Genomic DNA, 17,094 nt, shown 5'->3' on the forward strand with positions numbered 1-17,094 from the left:
ATATCTCCCTTTAATTAGCATGCCTTTCATTTCCTCTTCTTGCCTATTGTGTTGGCTAAGACTTCCAATACTATCCTATATAATAAACAGTTAATATGCTAATTAGACTAAACAGCAGAACAACCGTCCAGAAGATCTTCTGGACAAAGTTGGGGGGGGGGGGGGAGGGTGTTTGCTGTGAGGGCCAAGCCCTTGCATGAATTTCGTGCATCGGGCTTCTAGTATGGAATAAGAGTGCTGAGAACAGACATCCTTGGCATTCTAGAGGGAAAACACTCAGTCATTTACCATGAAGTATTGTGTTAGCTATAGGTTTTTAAAAAATATGTTCTTTATCAAGTTGCAAAACTTACCTTACTTCTAGTTTTCTGAGTTTTAATCATGAGTGTTTATTGTATTTTATCAAGTGCTTTTTCTGAGTCAATTGATGTGATCATGAAAATTTCCCTTTTGGTAGAGTAACTCGATTTAAAAAAATACTGATCAGCCCAGAATACCTGGAATGTATTATTTAATTCTATCTGCTAATATTTTGCTAAGGATTATCCCATCTATATGCCTTAAGGACACTAGCCTGGTCATAATTTTTTACTTGTTTTAACTGTTTTTGTCTAGTTTAGCCCCAAGGTAAGACTCTGCTATTGTTGAGTGCAGCATTTTCTTAATATCTATTAAATTCTGTTGGTTGATGGTGTTGTTGAGTTCTATATCTTTGCTAATTTTCTGTCTAGAGGGTCTACCTATCAATTATTGAGAAAGGTGCACTGACAATTGTAGATATTTCAATTTCTCCTTTTAGTTTGGGCAGTTTTTACTTCCAATGTTTTGCAACTCTATTATTTAGGACTGCTGTCTTTTTGATGAATTGGCCATTTTATCATTACATAATGCCCCTTTCTTACCTATATCAATGTACTTCAAGAGAGGTTTTTGTAGATAGCATATTACTGGGTCATGTTGTTGCTGTTTTTTAAGCTAATATGCTGATCTCTACCTTTTTTAAAAAATATATTTTATTGATTTTTTACAGAGAGGAAGGGAGAGAGATAGAGTTAGAAACATCAATGAGAGAGAAACATTGATCAGCTGCCTCCTGCACACTCCCTACTGGGTATGTGCCCGCAACCAAGGTACATGCCCTTGATCCGAATCGAACCTGGTACCCTTTAGTCCGCAGGCTGACACTCTGTCCACTGAGCCAAACTGGTTAGGGCTGATCTCTATCTTTTAGTTGGTATAGTTAGACCATTTATACACAACTAAGTTTGCTATTTTAGGTGCTGTTTTTTTGTTTTGTTTCTCTTCCCTTCCGGGGGATTACTTGCACATTTTTTGAATTCTATGAAGTAAAAAAACCTTACCTCCCTTTATGTCTTCTCATCCTCTTCCATTTATAATAAAATTATCTCAAACATTTCCTCTCTATATATTTAGAATCGTATCAGACAGTGTGATAATTTTGATTGAACCATCAAACATAATTTAGGAAGCTCGGGAGGAGGAGGAAAGCCGATTTTATTTACCCAGATTTTTACTTACCAATGTTTTTTCATCCCTAATGTTCCAAGATACTATTTTTTAATCATTCCCTGTTTAGAGAAATTTCTTTAGCCATTCTTTAAAGTTGGGTCTGCTGCTGAAAAATTCTCTTAGTGTTTGTTCATCCAAGAATGTCTTGATTTCCCTGAAGAATTTGGGTATAAGACTACTTGACAGTTCTTTCTTTCAACACCCACCTGAAAAATGTGCCACTTCCCTCTGGCCTCCATAGTTTTTTATGACAAATGTACTTTGGAAAAATCAAGAGTAGCTTTCCCCTATAAGGTGCCTTTTCTCACTTGCTGTTTTCAAGATATTTTCTTTGTCTTTAGTTTTTATAAGTATGACTACAATTTGAGTTGATGTAGAATTTTTCTGGCTTATCCTATCTGGCGTTTGTTCAGCTTCTTGGATCTGTAGACTTATCCCTTTTGCCAAATTTGGGAAGTTTTCATTGATTATTTCTCTGAATATTTTCAGTGTTGCCTTCTTTTTTCTCTCCTTCCAGGACTCCAGTGACACAAATGTTAGATCTTTTACTATTAGTCCCATAGGACTCTGAGGAACTTTTCCCCCTCAGTCTATTTCACTCTGCTGCTTAGACTGGGCAATTTCTATTGTTCTGTCTTCAAGTTGAGTTCACTAATACTTTCCATTGTCTCCTCCATTCTGCTGTTGAGTTTTTTTAAATTGTTATTACATTTTTCAGTTCTAAATTCCTATTTTATTTTTCTTTATATCCGCTACTTCTTCCCTGAGACTATTTCCTCATTTGTTTCAAGTGGGTTTGGAATCTCTCATTTAAGTAATTCTATGATGGTTGCTTTAAAATATTTGTCAGATAATTCTAATGTCTGTTATTTCAGTGTTTTGTTTTGTTTTTTTGTCTACTGATTCTAGACCCCATTAAAATCTTCTGATTTAGCTGATCCCTTTGACACTGTTCCAGCTGGGGAAAAGGTCCGTCTCATTACTGCCAGGTGGAAGTAGAAGGATAGGTTTCCCACTTGGCCTCTGTTGATACCTGAGTTGAAGAGGAGCTCCTCATTACTAAAGGGCAAGGGTACTGCTTCTGGCTGCTCAGTAGGCCTCTGCTGATATCACCTTGGCTGTGAGGGGACTAAGCTTCTTATTACGGGAGGAGGGTAAAAGTTGATTCTCCTCCATGAGGTATCAATCCAGTGGGGAGGGAAAGAAGCACTTCCTTACTGTCAGACGGGAGTTAGAGGCAGGCTCTCCATGTGGTCTCTAGTGACAGTGAACCAGGGGAAAGGGAGAATAGCAGTGGGAAGGTTCCTTACTGCCCAGCATAGATGAAACTTCTGGCTAGCTACTCAGTCTTCTCTGATGTCACCCTGGTACAGAGTTGGAGAACTTTGTTATAACTTATGAGGGTAGAAGTTGAGGATCCATACCAGCTGGCATGAGTTGGGGAACAAAGTTTTTCCATGGTGCTTGGCTGGAGCAGAGCTGTTATTGTATGAACGTTTTGTGCCTTACTAGGCTGTCCTTTTCCTGGCCTTTTGATAGAGTAGGCTTTTTAGTCTGTGCCTGTTGTTTCCAGATTGCCAACTTCTTCATCTTCAAGTCTGGGATAAAGTAGGCAAAAAGAAAACCCAAGGAACCCATGTCATTCCTTCAGTCCACTAGTCTTTATGCCTTTTCTCCACCTTTCAGAGACTTCTTATGTTTGTTTTATATATAACGTTCAAGATTTTCAGTTGTTTTACGGAAGGAATAAGAAATTGTACATCTACTCCATTTTCCTGAAAGCAGAAGCCCCACCTTTTAAATTGGTTCTCTCTAGTCCAACCACACAAATTCCTGGAAAAATGAGGGTAGTCTATGGAAGAGATTTTTCTTTATGTAATGCTTACAAAATTGGACCACTGAGCCAGCCATATAACAATGTTCAAATCACCTGTTAAATCAGGGTGTATGTCTTATGATATAAATTTGTGTAAACACTTGAAATGCTTATGATTTTATGAATACTTATAAATTTAACAATTTTAAAGTTATAAATTTAACAATCATTCAAAACTTAAAAATAATCGTTAGCCCAGCCCATGTGGCTCAGTAGTTGAGTGTCAACTTATGAACCCAGTCAGGGCATATGCCTGGCTTGTGGGCTTGATCCCCAGTGGGGGGCATACAGGAGGCAGCCAATCAATGATTCTCTTTCATCAATGATGTTTCTATCTCTCCCTCTCCATTCCATTCTGAAATCAATTAAAAAATATTTTTAAAACTCATTAAACTATATTGACTTATGAAACAAAACCTCTTTTACATAATCTGATCTTTCAAAGACACTATGGAACTGTACAGCTAAACCCATTTCAGACTTTTGAACACATATTGTTATAATAAACAGATATTTAAATATACTTACCCAATAATAGAATAAAAGTATCTTAATAGGAAATGACCTAGAACAGTGCCTGTCAGAGTAGGCAACTCAATAAATATGTTAAATGACAAAAGATACCCTTAAAATATAGTGTCTAAAATTTTACTGTTAAAAATGAAAAGCACCTCCCCTGTTAATGTCAAACATATGAGGTGCTATCATTTTTATTTAGTTTGTGAAACAGGCTTTCACAATTAACTAATAAAAATTATGTATCTAATTTTTATGTATCATCATAATGTATTATGTATTTTAGACTATCTCCTTATAATACATTCTGAAATGTGCCTGGCAATATGCAGATTCAAGATTTCTTTGATCATAACATTCAGAAAGACTGGTTTTAATATAGACAGGTCTAATCAGTGAAAAATAAAAGGTTCTGATGATCTAAAAAAATCATTAAGAAAAAATTTTTTTAAAATACTAATACAAACAACATTTCTGCTGATGCTATTTTTTTAGGAGTAATAATCTATAACAATAAAAGGGTAATATGCTAATTAGACCGGACAGCCAGACATCCTTCCGGACGACCTTCCAGACAAAGCTGGGGCTGCGAGGGCCGAGACAAGCCGCTGTGACTGTGAGGGCTGAGCCCCTTGCACGAATTTCGTGCATCAGGCCTCTAGTAAAATATATAAAACAATAGAAAACTGAAACATATATTTTAGCATTCTCACACTCCCTCACCATCCCAAGGACATAAGTGTTAATGTGACAAAGTAGAAATAATCCTTAAATCACCTTACTCTAATGCAGTGCTTCCCAAAATCTCTTCCTCAGAATCTAAGTGTTCTTTGAAATATTAACAGATGTCCCACAGAGAAAGACAAGGCTAGGTTAAATACAGTTAAACAAATTTCCCTATTACAGGAATTCTCGGGACATTTAAAAAAAAATTTGTACCATGAACTTCACAAAAAGGATTATAGTTATTGAGTTTCCCAAATTTAATCAAAGATCTCCCAAACATCTATTAAATCCAGTGGGAGACTAGTATTGAACAAATTCAATCTGAGAGATAGAGAATGTCAGAGAACCTTTAAATACTGATGCCCTCGTTGGCCAGGTAAAATGAAGACCAGAAATTTCATAAGTATCATAGTTATAATAACTAAAATATAATTCAACAAGGAAAATATTATGATGAAAAGTTTTTTTAAAATTGGAGGCAATTTCTCATACTTATTAGAAATAAGTCTATCAATCATGCTGAAAACTCCCATAAAAATTAATCATAGATATCGTAAGGATAAATTAGCTACATGTTAATTGTATTCATATTTTAATCTTAAACATTATTCTCAAATAATTTATTTGAACATGGAGATAACACAAGTCCATGTTTTAGATGATTAAAAGTAAAAAAGCTTCAATTTTAACAGAACCTCAAATGTAACTGTCTGAAATTAAACATTAGGTGTTATTCAACCTCACTGATATGAACAAAACATACTATAAACAGAACATATAACTGTCAATGTTGTGTGTGTGTCTATGTATGTATGTGTGATTGTATTTGTGTGTGTATACATATATATGTATGTATATGTGTGTGTATGTGTGTGTGTGTGTGTGTGTGTGTGTGTATATATATATATATATATATAAAAAGAATCCAAAATTAAAAGTTACAAAATAAATTTAAGAGTTCAGTTCAAATTAAGGCCAAATATTATATATAGCCTTAATGAGATTTTACACTTCTCCTTTTAACTAGATTTTTACAATCCACATTTATATAATTCTTTTTAAACATATAAACTTAACAAAATACACAATGGCAAACAGTGATATAAAAATTATTTTAGATGCTGTGTGATGATTTCTGTGGATTAAGAAGTATAGTTTTAAGTTTTGAATTCAGAAAATAATGGTAAGTCACTTACCTCTAACTAAAGTTCTCTGAAGGTAGTATCCTCCTTAGAACCCCTATCTTGGGTAGTTTCACCTGCTGTTTATTTCCCTCAAGAGATTCCAGCAAAGTCTAGGAAGTTTTAAGTTGCCTTCTGCAAGCCCTATTAGCGCATGTGTGTTATAAACCTGCTCACATACTGCCTCATAGCTGTAGCTTCCAGTTCCCACTGAATCACCACCACCACCATCTATTTTAAGGGAGGATACTACCTTTGGAGAATTCCACTTAGAAATGTGACTTTTTACACTCCTTCAAAATATTCTCCAAATAGCTCCTCTGCTGTGTCTATAATGTACTTGAGAGTGGTGGCAATTCAGTAGGTAAATAAAGCATGACAAAAAAATTAGCTAAGCAATTATATTTGCTGAATACTCAACACTGCAAAAGACAAATAGAACTAGCTTCCTCAGAATATATCAAAAAACTAAACTAAATGTATACATGAAAAATCCCTTTTAAAAAATACTTTTGTAAACAAATTAGAAGAAATATTCTATAACACTTGGGCCTACCAAATATTTCCCTAGTATATTTTGTTCAAGAAATGCCAATTTTTAAAAATGAGTTGGGAAAATAAACCATTGAAAGACAAGCGCTAACTAATTTCCAATGGTTTTTCAGTATGTCACATCTAACGTAAACTGCCAAAATAAAGAAAAAGCAAAACAAAAACGAAAAACAAAACTAGTAACTCAAACCACAGCCAATCTCACATACCTAAAATGGTAGTTTACAAAGGGCACAAAATTTTTCAAATCTACTCAGGAAGTAAACTAAAAAACAGCGGAGGAAAGAAAGGAGACCTGATCTACCACTATACAAGAAAGGTCTTTTACTTTCGATTCCACTCATAAAATTCTGTAACGTCTTGCTGATCATTTTCTGATAGCCATATAAAAGTAGAAGAAAACAGCAAAGGGTATCAATTTTCCTAGAGACCAGAGGACTAAACCACACATGTAGCACTATTTTAGATAAAGTATGAACTAGCTTTAAAAACACTGATTTTAGCTACGAGCCGCTATCAGTTTGTTAGCATAAATAAGGCCCAAACAACATCATGACGAAATTCTTTTTCAGATGTATTAGTTAGCTCTGAAAGTTTCTCCTGGCTCATAATAGGTTCTAAATAAATGTTTCAGAATTCTCTCATTTTAAATATCAACGTAACTCCTTCTGTGACTCTCCTTTCACATAAGTAAACACACATAAGGATAAAATGCAATAATAATAACAAAATGCAATTAAGAAATGGTTAACAGGAAGACTAAGAAATCTTAATCTCCCACTTACATACTCAATATATAAATAAACCATATATAGTTCAGATTCTTCAAATAATCTGTGCGTCTTAAATGCATAGATTTAAATTAAATTTTAGCATAGGAATGCTCCTTTAAAAATGTGGCCTCTGCTTATCATTAAACAAAAGGTTATTTTTCCAATTTTAAAAGTGTATGGAACAAAATGTCCCCAAAACAAAATGTACTTTTCAATGCAACAAAAGGTCACAAAATAGCATTTATGGAACAGATTGTTCAGAGGTAAAAAAAATAAATAAAGTGAAATAATCTAGTCAACTATCAGAAAGAATAAAACACTGAGCCATGAGGCAGTACATATGCATTTACTTTCCCTCATATACATGTATACATGCACTATTAGGACTCACTGAAGGGTCAAAAATCTTCTAGATCTTGCTAGTTTAAATGCAGGAATGATTAACAACCCAAGAAGGTGTATCTAGGATGATACTTACCTTATAAAAGATTATACCACTGTGCTATTATGTATTCTGTGTATGATACACAAGCAGTCAGCGGAAAGGTACACACCACACTAGCAAATGCTTGGCTGGACCCATAAGGTCGGATGACCAATGGAATATCAAGATATGTGTCGATTCTCCAGCCCTCATAACCACATTCCAGACATCTCACGTAGTCCTTCAGCTTGCCTTGATATAGTTCGTTTATAAGATCAGCCTAAAAATAAGAACATTTACATTTTAAAGTGTTCCTTAAAAATAGTTTTTTTAAAAATGTGAAAACACAATTCATGCTTTTAAATACGAATTTCAAAAGGATATTCATTCTTACTGAAGTTTCAGAAAGCTTTAAGATTTGTCTAAAATTCTATTGAAAAAAAAATTAAGGCTTGATAAAAATCAACTAAAAATCAAAATTAGATTAACATTAATTTAAAAATCATGTACAAAAATTACCTATTTCAATTATCATATACTAGAGGCCTGGCGCACGTTCCTGCACGAGTAGAGTCCCTAGGCCTGCCTGGCAGTCAGGGATGATTGGGGCCTTCTGGCTGACGGCTGGGGCCTCCCTTCTCTGGCTGCCAGCCAGGGCCTTTCTTCGTACCACGCCACCCCCTGGTGGTCCTCAAGCGATCAAACTCCTGGTGTCCCAGTAGAACTCCCGAGGGGACCCTTTGCATATTAGCTTTTTACATATATAGAAGATTAAAAACCCCATCATTAAACAATGTTCTGTTGAAATCAGTTACCAATTTATTATCCTATTAAGCGTCATATCTTTTCATTAGGCTGAAAATACACCCTAATCTATCACTTTAGGTACATTGATAATTACACAATTAAATAACTGGCTGTTTTTATAGCTTTCATATGCATATCACCACTCTCACAATAATATATTCATATTTTAAAAATAATATCTGCTAGCACAAACAAAATTTTTTAACTTTCAGTAACATATATAAAATTATTTTTAAGGAGGTTATAATTTTCTTTTAATGTATAGAAAATTTTTAAAAATCTTAAATTCCATCTCCCTTAAAATATCCTCACCTAAAATAATGGATCTCTTGCCTGGCCCAAAGAAGGCACATAACTCCCTAAGTAAGGAACCTCCCTCCATGTGAATGTCTTGCCTCAAAATTCTTGTACCCAAACGCTGGAACTGAGCAGGAATGCCCCAGCTGCCCTTAATAAAAGTGTTAACCCATAAAGGGATGTAATAAGAAGAAGGGTAACTTCAGACTTATGGAGAAAAAAAGGGCCACTAATATCATCTATATAAATTATTAAAATACAATCCCACAGGACTGTTTAGAGAAACTAGATCACTAAATAAACTTAACATATTTTCAAATCTCTTAAGAAGAAAGCACATTATAGTTTACCTTTCATAAATTTAAATCTCTTCTAATATCTAGGACTTAATAAGCCTTCAAACTAGGATCCACCTTCATTGTCTACTCTAATATTTAATGAAGTCTTCTTCATTCTCCTGTCCCAGACATATTTGATTTTGTCTTCTCTATAATTCTGTAGTGGTTCAATCTAGTGTTTTTCAAACAGTTTCAATAGCAACCCACAGAAAGAAAGTAATTTTCATTGCAACCCAGTACATACAACTGTAACAAAAGTTACATAACAACAATACTTACCCTTACTTATGTGATGCTCTCTTATTTTCCATTCTATCCCTTTTTGTTTTGTTTTTAAGTGCTGGTGTATATTTACTAAACTGATTTCATAAACCATGAAGGGATCACAATCTAGTTTAAAACCTGTGGCCCAAGCCACCATAATAGTTTCAATGAGAAAACAGACCCTCCAGGCTGTTGTCCAGATTCTCCACTGAGTCCCTTTGTTTTATCTCCATGATCCTCTGAGTCTATCACTACACCCAGTATAAATCCTCTGTGCTGAGTCCTCAGTCCCATCAGTTCAGCCTTACTCCTCATCCCAATGACATATCTAAGGTTTTTTCATTCTTCTAACCCATTCCTCCTTCCAGTGGATAAGAAAAATAGGGTCAGAACAACAAGGTTCCTAAATGTCAAAAGCATATGACTACGGTCAAAACTAAGGTAATGCTTAATGAATATACTCTGTAATGTGCTACAGATTACAAGTACTTAATGAATATCTGAAAATACTGTTCAAAAATCATCTCCTTGCCCTAACCAGTTTGGCTTAGTGGATAGAGCGTCGGCCTGCGGACTCAAGGGTCCCAGGTTCGATTCCGGTCAAGGGCATGTACCTTGGTTGATGGCACATCCCCAGTGGGGGGTGTGCAGGAGACAGCTAATCAATGTTTCTCTCTCATCGGTGTTTCTAATTCTCTATCCCTCTCCCCTCCTCTGTAAAAAATCAATAAAATATATTTTAAAAAATCATCTCCTTAAATCATGCATACCACATGTATGTATGCATGTATGTATGGATACACACACACACACACACACACCCCACACTCATATACATAAGAATTATGTAGTTTTTAGCTAAAAAGAAACCTTCTACTAGATAACAGAGCCCAATTTCATTATTATAAAGATGAGGAAACTGAGATCTACAGTGGTTTAATGAGAATTTTTATTATTTTTTATTAGGTTCTCAGTTAATGGCCAACTGAGAACCTAGTATTTTCAATTCCCCATTTAGTATTTTCACAACTGAATTATGAGCAAGCCAAAACATTTCAATGGGATAAAAGTTCCTTTACGGTAATGAATGATTTATTAGAAAACATTCCCCTCAACTTGAGAGAGATGAATTACCTGTTCTGTTTGTTTCCATTTCTGTTCCAAAGCATCAAACATGACTCTGCACAGTTCTTGTACATCATGCTGCTGCCAAGCTATTTTAAGACAAAATTTAATTAAAATACAATACATTTAGTGTAATAAAATGCTAATTTGTTGTTTAAAGACAAATTTGTCAGAAACATGAAAAAGTCTACACAAACTGCTAAAAAAATACACATTATAGTCATGAAAAAGCAATTACCATAAAGAATGAAGAGATCTTAACATTTACAGATAACATATGCTTTATGGTGCTATGTGTAATATTTGCTATTATTCTTTTTTTTTTTACTATAGAGTTAAGAAAAATCTAAGATGACAAATTTAAAAAATTTTAGTTTAAGTACACATAGAGAATAAACAAATGTATTTTAGAGGAAATTTTTAATTAATAAAAAGTTTAGCCCTGACCTATCTTGCTCAGTTAAGAGCATCGGTCCGAGGACCAAAGGGTCGAGGGTTCAATTTCCAGTCACGGGCAAGTACCTCGTTAGCAGATTCAAACCCCTGCCCCATCAGGGCATGAGAAGAAGGCAACCAATCAATGTGTCTCTTTCACCTGGAAGTTTCTCTCTCTCCCCTCCACCCCACCACCACCACCTCCTCCACTCTACTCTAAAAATCAATTGAAAAAATATTCTCACTCCTGGAGTGAGGATTTAAAAAAATACATAATAAAAAATTTATCCCTCAGAACTTAAATTTTAAAGTAAGTTATTTTTAAATCCCAGCAAAAAGAGTGAAAATGTTTAAGGTAAAGTTAATTAAGTTTTTAATTTGTGTTATTTTTCTATTTGTTTATAATACAGTCTGCCAGAATTCCTTTGAATATTTAGAAATATTTATCATTACAAGAGAATTAGTACCCTCACTACTATCCCATCCAAAGCTCCTTGTAACATCTGTCGTTTCAATTGCTCTCTTTTTGCTGGTTTGTAACAAAACAAAAAGCCTTTGTAGTTGGTATGGTATACTGGTCACTGGATCCTCTTCAGATTCTTCAAACTCCCACCTATTGACAAGAAATGATTAAAAATTATTTACAAAATATTTTTATTCGTTAAAGCATAATTAATATTAACGTCACAGTAAAGTAAGATCATATATAGACCATGGATAGTAACTGAAGCTATTAATATCTAATGAAATACTAGTCTTTCAAGAATTCATAAAATTCGGAGGAAATTTAGACATTAATAAGAAAAAAGACATTAGAAAGCAATATGAATGAAAGACAAAGCACATTTAAAAGTAATTGTTAAATTTAATCAAGACTTTTGTTCTAATTATTAATTCACAAAAAAATACAGGGAATAGAACAATAATTAAATGTCACTATGGCATTCAACCATCAAAATCCAAACTGTTGAAATTACAGGACAAATGAATATATATTTTCAAGAAATAAATTATAAGGGGGGGAAAGACAGAAAGGGACTAAAAATAGATTAAGGGACTTATCAATCGATTTGAACAGATTTTTATAATTTAGGTGATATGACAGGAGTGAGCTTCCAAAAAATTAGAGTGGAGGATTACAGAATAAAAAAATTGATCATGAGTTGATAACATTCAAAACTGATGATAGGTATAGTTACATTCATAATAACATTTTATATTTTTTAATGTTTGAAATTTTCCTTAATAAAATGTTTTAAAAATTAAGGTAAAGTAATCCAAATTCGATATTTATCCTCAATATACTTCTGATAAACATTACTCTAGCCCTAACTACAAGGACTGTATCAATAAGAAGCAAATTCCTAATCAAAGAACTTAAGAGCTCATTGAAAAAATAAGATTTGGTGGGATTAAAGTTTGTAATGTAGCCACAAAAGTCCTTAAAATAATTTATATACAATAAAATACAATGCCAAAGACAAAATTAAATAAGGATATATTAATGATTCTCTTTCTCTTCAGCTGGCAATAATATTATTACTTCCCACTTCCTCACTAGAACTTTCTTAGTTTCAGAAAAGGGTGCAACATTTACTTTGCTGTAATGCATGTTATATATATACTAAAAATCTTTCTCTTTTTCTTCTTCTTTTGGTATGTCCTTCTGTTAAAGTATTCAATACTTTGCTTATTTAGGGCTAAGAAATTGCAGTTCTGAATTCTGTTCCTTTTTTTACACACAGAAGCTCCCTTCTGTTTGGAAGGTGTCAGTGGAATACATTTAACTTTTTTCTTCTCAAAGCTTCCTTGCAAACACCTCAAGTCATTATCCACTTTTGTATATTCAAACCCTAGCCCTCTTTTATTCTTTTTCTCAATAGAAGGGATTTATACTTGACATTATGGAATCTAAGATTCCCCCAGTAGCTATAAAAAAAGTGAAGTCAAAACACAGAATGCTTAAATTTCTTGCTAGGGAAATTCACTTAGTGGGGAGGAATTACTGAAATATACAACTGAGTTCTCACCTGTTCTTTAGGCCTGGTATAAATACCTTAAAAAGGTGTTTGTTGTTTTTTTAAATATATTTTTATTGATTTGAGAGAGAAAGGGAGAGGGAGAGGGAGATAGAAACATCGATGAGAAATATCAATCGGCTGCGTCCTGCACTTCACCCTACTGGGGATCGAGCCCAAAACCCAGGCATATGCCCTGACTGGGAATCCAACCAGTGATCTCTTGGTTCATGGGTCAACACTCAATCACTGAGCCACCCTGGCCGGGCCTTAAAAAGTTTTTTCATCTTATTGGTACTTATTGTTACTCTTGTCACCTAAATTTAGAAACTTTGGTGCCACATTTGATTCTTCCTTTTCCTTTACTCCTAAATAAAATTTGTGACTAAGTCATATCAGTTTCAATATGAAATACCCACTGCCACCAACTTCATTTTGACCCTCATATATCCATGTCTCGTTTAATAACAGATTCCTTCAGGGTTCCCAATCTTTCAAATCAATTCTGCATGCTGCAATATATAAGCTTTCCTAAAACAATGTATTTAATGCATCAGTTATATGCCTCAACATCTAAAGTGGTAGAGTCTCTGTTGGCTATCATATAACAAGTGAGGAAAATAAAGAAACAGAACCCTATCTGTTCATGCTAGTGCTACCCTGTCTGTAATGCAGCAAGGTCCAGCCTTTTTAGAGTCATCCTTTCTTTGGTTCTACATTATCAAACATCATCAGGCTCTCAGGCTTTGTTTCCCAACTGACAATAAACATCACTCTGTTCTCACAATCCCCATGGCATTTGGCCTTCCTATTTAACCTTATGTCTCACTGGCCCCCCTCACCACTGGGTTCCAGTCACAATGGATTTGTGTTTCTAAAAGGCCTTTGCACTTGCAGTTCAGTTCTGTGTTGAATGCTCTTCTTTCAGATCTTCACCAGACTGGCTCCTGTGAAGTCTAGTCACATGGTAGTTCCTTAGTATTCCCTGACTACCCCACCTCCTAACAGTTACTCTATCCACATAGCCCTGCTTTATTTTCTTCATGACATATGTAACTATACAAAAGAACTCATTTATATAAGCTGACTTATGGTAGCTTGAAGGGAGGGACTTTGTCTTATTCACCACTGTCATTTCAGTGCTTAATACACAGTACGTACTCAATATATACTTGTTGAATGAGTAGACCTGGCTATGCTCTTAGTCTTCTCCACCATGCTATATACTTACAGACAACTTTCAAGGATTAGGAGTCGTGGTTAATCTCCTGGAATCCCCATTCTATGCACTACGTGCCAAAGCAGGCACATCACCATAGGCTGTTTAGTATGTTCTAGTTTGAATGGAGGCTCGACTCCATATCTTAACCGCAACTTTTAGTACTCTGACAAAACTCCAATTATGCTACCTCTAGAAGACTCCTACGGCATATTATCCTTACTGGCATCAGCTATAGTACAGGCAGAATAGGGAAGGGATTCTGATTTCTACTGGGTGTGTACTTCTAGTATTGTGGCCTCTGGCAAAGTGCTTAACCTCTCTGTGCCTTCAGTTACCTCCTTTGTAAAATGTGGATAATAACACTGTGTAATTCATACAGTTACCATAAGAATTAAATTAATCTATATGTAAAGTGCCCAGCACAGTGTCTGATACAAACTAATAATAACTAACATTCAGAAAACACTTATTATTACTCATTTTTACTCTCGAAAGTCCCCCCATCTGTAATGCTGTCTCTTATCTTCCCAACCTGGTTAAACCATACCTACCTTCATGACCCCAAATTCCACTTTCTACATTAAGCCATTTCTCCAAGTTTCCTTAATCACCCTGCTCACTAAACTCTCATGGTATTTAGCTATTCTTAAATGTTATTTAAACTATTTCATACATTCACATGTTGCTTTTGTAAAGCAATCTGTCACTTACTCAAGAACAAAGACCTTATTTCTAACTCCATTTCTATCCACCAAGTGCTTATCATATAGACACTACTGGGTAACAAATACTTGCTGAATGAAAAAAAATGTCAACTTTTATAAGTAAATTGAGCTTACACATGAATGCAGCGGTAAAATAATGTTGTTTGAACAATATGACCAATATTAAAAGTTCCTAAAATACTTTAAATACATATTTATAATAATTTAAAAGATGTTACTCAAATGTAACATGAAAATGGAAAGAAGTCAGTTTATTTGTACTTTAAAATGTCTTTGAAAAAATAAAAGTTATGTGTAACTTAAAGAAAACATACGCGGTGAGGATGTATTAAATGTATTATCATAGGCATTCATAAAAATAAATGCGTGACTTTAGGGTTTACTTACATATGGACTGCCTTCATAAAGCATTTTAAAATATCTGATGTATATACAGTCTTTTAAAAGAACACACACACAAACAGAAAACACAGAACAGTTGCTTTATATCTTAATTAGAAACAAAGTTTATAAGTTTAAAACTACAACTTTGCTTCTTGAGAAGTGAGGGAAAGAAGAAGTGGTTTACATATTCAGATTATCTCAAAAAGATAACATATTTCTTCATAAACATGTTAAAGCTATAAAGGGAACAATAATTTATAAACAATAATTTATCCCAAATGTAAATCTCATCAATTGTATCCTTTGCTGTCTATGAACTTCTGATTCTCACTCCTCACAAGTTTTTCATATGCTAATCTTTCCTACAACACTTTTCTTTTATATTATTCTGATGTGTTTTATGAAGTGAAAAATGCCCCAAACTTTACAAGTAACTGTAAGAAGATAAATTTGATTTTATTCATTAAAAACTATATTTTAATTTCTAATCAGTTTTAGTTATAGAATTTTTAAAATACTTACTTATATAAGGCATTCCTAAATTCAGGAGTCATAAAAAGTGTTTGCAAAAGGCTATTCAAATAGCAAGTCATTGCCTGGTTTACTAATCCCACATAACCTTTAAAAAGAAAACACAAATATACATTAGTCAGCATTTATATTTAAAAAATAACAAAAAAGAACTTAAGAATTTAATGCACAGTAAACTTGGAGAGGTTACGGTTACTTAGTTGGAAATTATTTCCATTCTTTCAACAGCACCTAAGAAATATGTGCACTATGCAAACCTTGCTTCTCAGAAAGTCAGGATATTTTTTTATATGTCCAGAGATATACATGGATATTATGTAGCATTTAATAAAATTTTAAGAGAAATATGTTTAATATTATGTTTAACTGACATAAAAATAATCTAAAAGTTGTGGTTTAAAATGGAAAAGTACAAACATATTCACTTTATCACACATGCCCAATGTAGGAAGACTGAACTGAACCAGTTATCTCTGCCATCAGGCCCTATAACCCAATTTCTACCAGGAATTAATAACATGTGAGATAAACTCATTATATAAAACTCAGAATGACTTCCTTTATTTTAACATGCCCATAAAGTATGAGACTCTATAGATCAGCATTGCTATGCAAAGAGTAAGAAAAGAAGTAAGAGATAGAAGTAGGAAAGATCAGAGGGAGGGAGAAGAGGGAAAGAAAAAAGGAGAAACTTATATGAACTTAAAATTTAAGCTGGTGAGGATTGTGTCCTGTTAGCTTGAAGCCACATGGAGGGAGTTCATTAAATATTCACAAGTGCTTTTCAAAACAATAAAAGTATTTAGCTTTTTATATCTAAATAGAGGCCCAATGCACGAAATTCGTGCAAAAGTAGGCCTTCCTTCCCCCAGCTGCCAGCACCGGCTTCCCTCTGGCACCCGGGATCTGGGCTTCCCTCCAGCACCCAGCAGGCACCCAGGACCTGGGCTTCCCTTGCAGCTCCGGCTTTGTCTGCAAAGTGGTCCAGAAGGACGTCCAGTCTAATTAGCATATTATGCCTTTATTATTACAGATTAGATATGGCCATCACTGTTGAGAACATTTTTGTAACTTCTCTTTTGAAGTAGACTACAGGCCATTGATGAAATACACATAAGGAACAACATCAAAAATCTGTCTCATCATTTTAGTTATACCTCATTATTTGAGCAAAATGTCGAAAACACCTTGCTTATTAACTACATTTATTTACTTCAAGTTAATACTGAATGACTTGATTGTCTCAAAAGAAACAAATCCTTTCTCAAAAGATGCTGAAAGTGTTCACTAAAGCTTTTCAAATTACCTTTCCAATTTTCTAACAATTAGAAATTTCTGACTTTTGCAGCTAAGGCTGTCTAGGATTTTTC

The 17,094-nt window shown here is 34.2% G+C and overlaps 1 protein-coding gene across 2 annotated transcripts in view; it reads right to left on the reverse strand.

Annotated features, from left to right (window-relative positions):
* Positions 1-17,094, reverse strand: part of USP47 (ubiquitin specific peptidase 47) — a 104,296-nt gene that overhangs the window by 45,565 nt on the left and 41,637 nt on the right. For both annotated transcript variants that reach the window (XM_081098901.1, XM_081098900.1), the window contains 4 exons: positions 15,716-15,812; positions 11,312-11,457; positions 10,419-10,498; positions 7,709-7,858 (listed from right to left, as the gene is read on the reverse strand). In XM_081098901.1, the coding sequence (XP_080955027.1) occupies positions 7,709-7,858; positions 10,419-10,498; positions 11,312-11,457; positions 15,716-15,812 (473 nt within the window). The remainder of the gene's footprint in view (positions 1-7,708; positions 7,859-10,418; positions 10,499-11,311; positions 11,458-15,715; positions 15,813-17,094) is intronic.

This window comes from Myotis nattereri, assembly GCF_964212035.1.
Source record: "Myotis nattereri genome assembly, chromosome: 9".
Classification (NCBI taxonomy): Eukaryota; Metazoa; Chordata; class Mammalia; order Chiroptera; family Vespertilionidae; genus Myotis; species Myotis nattereri.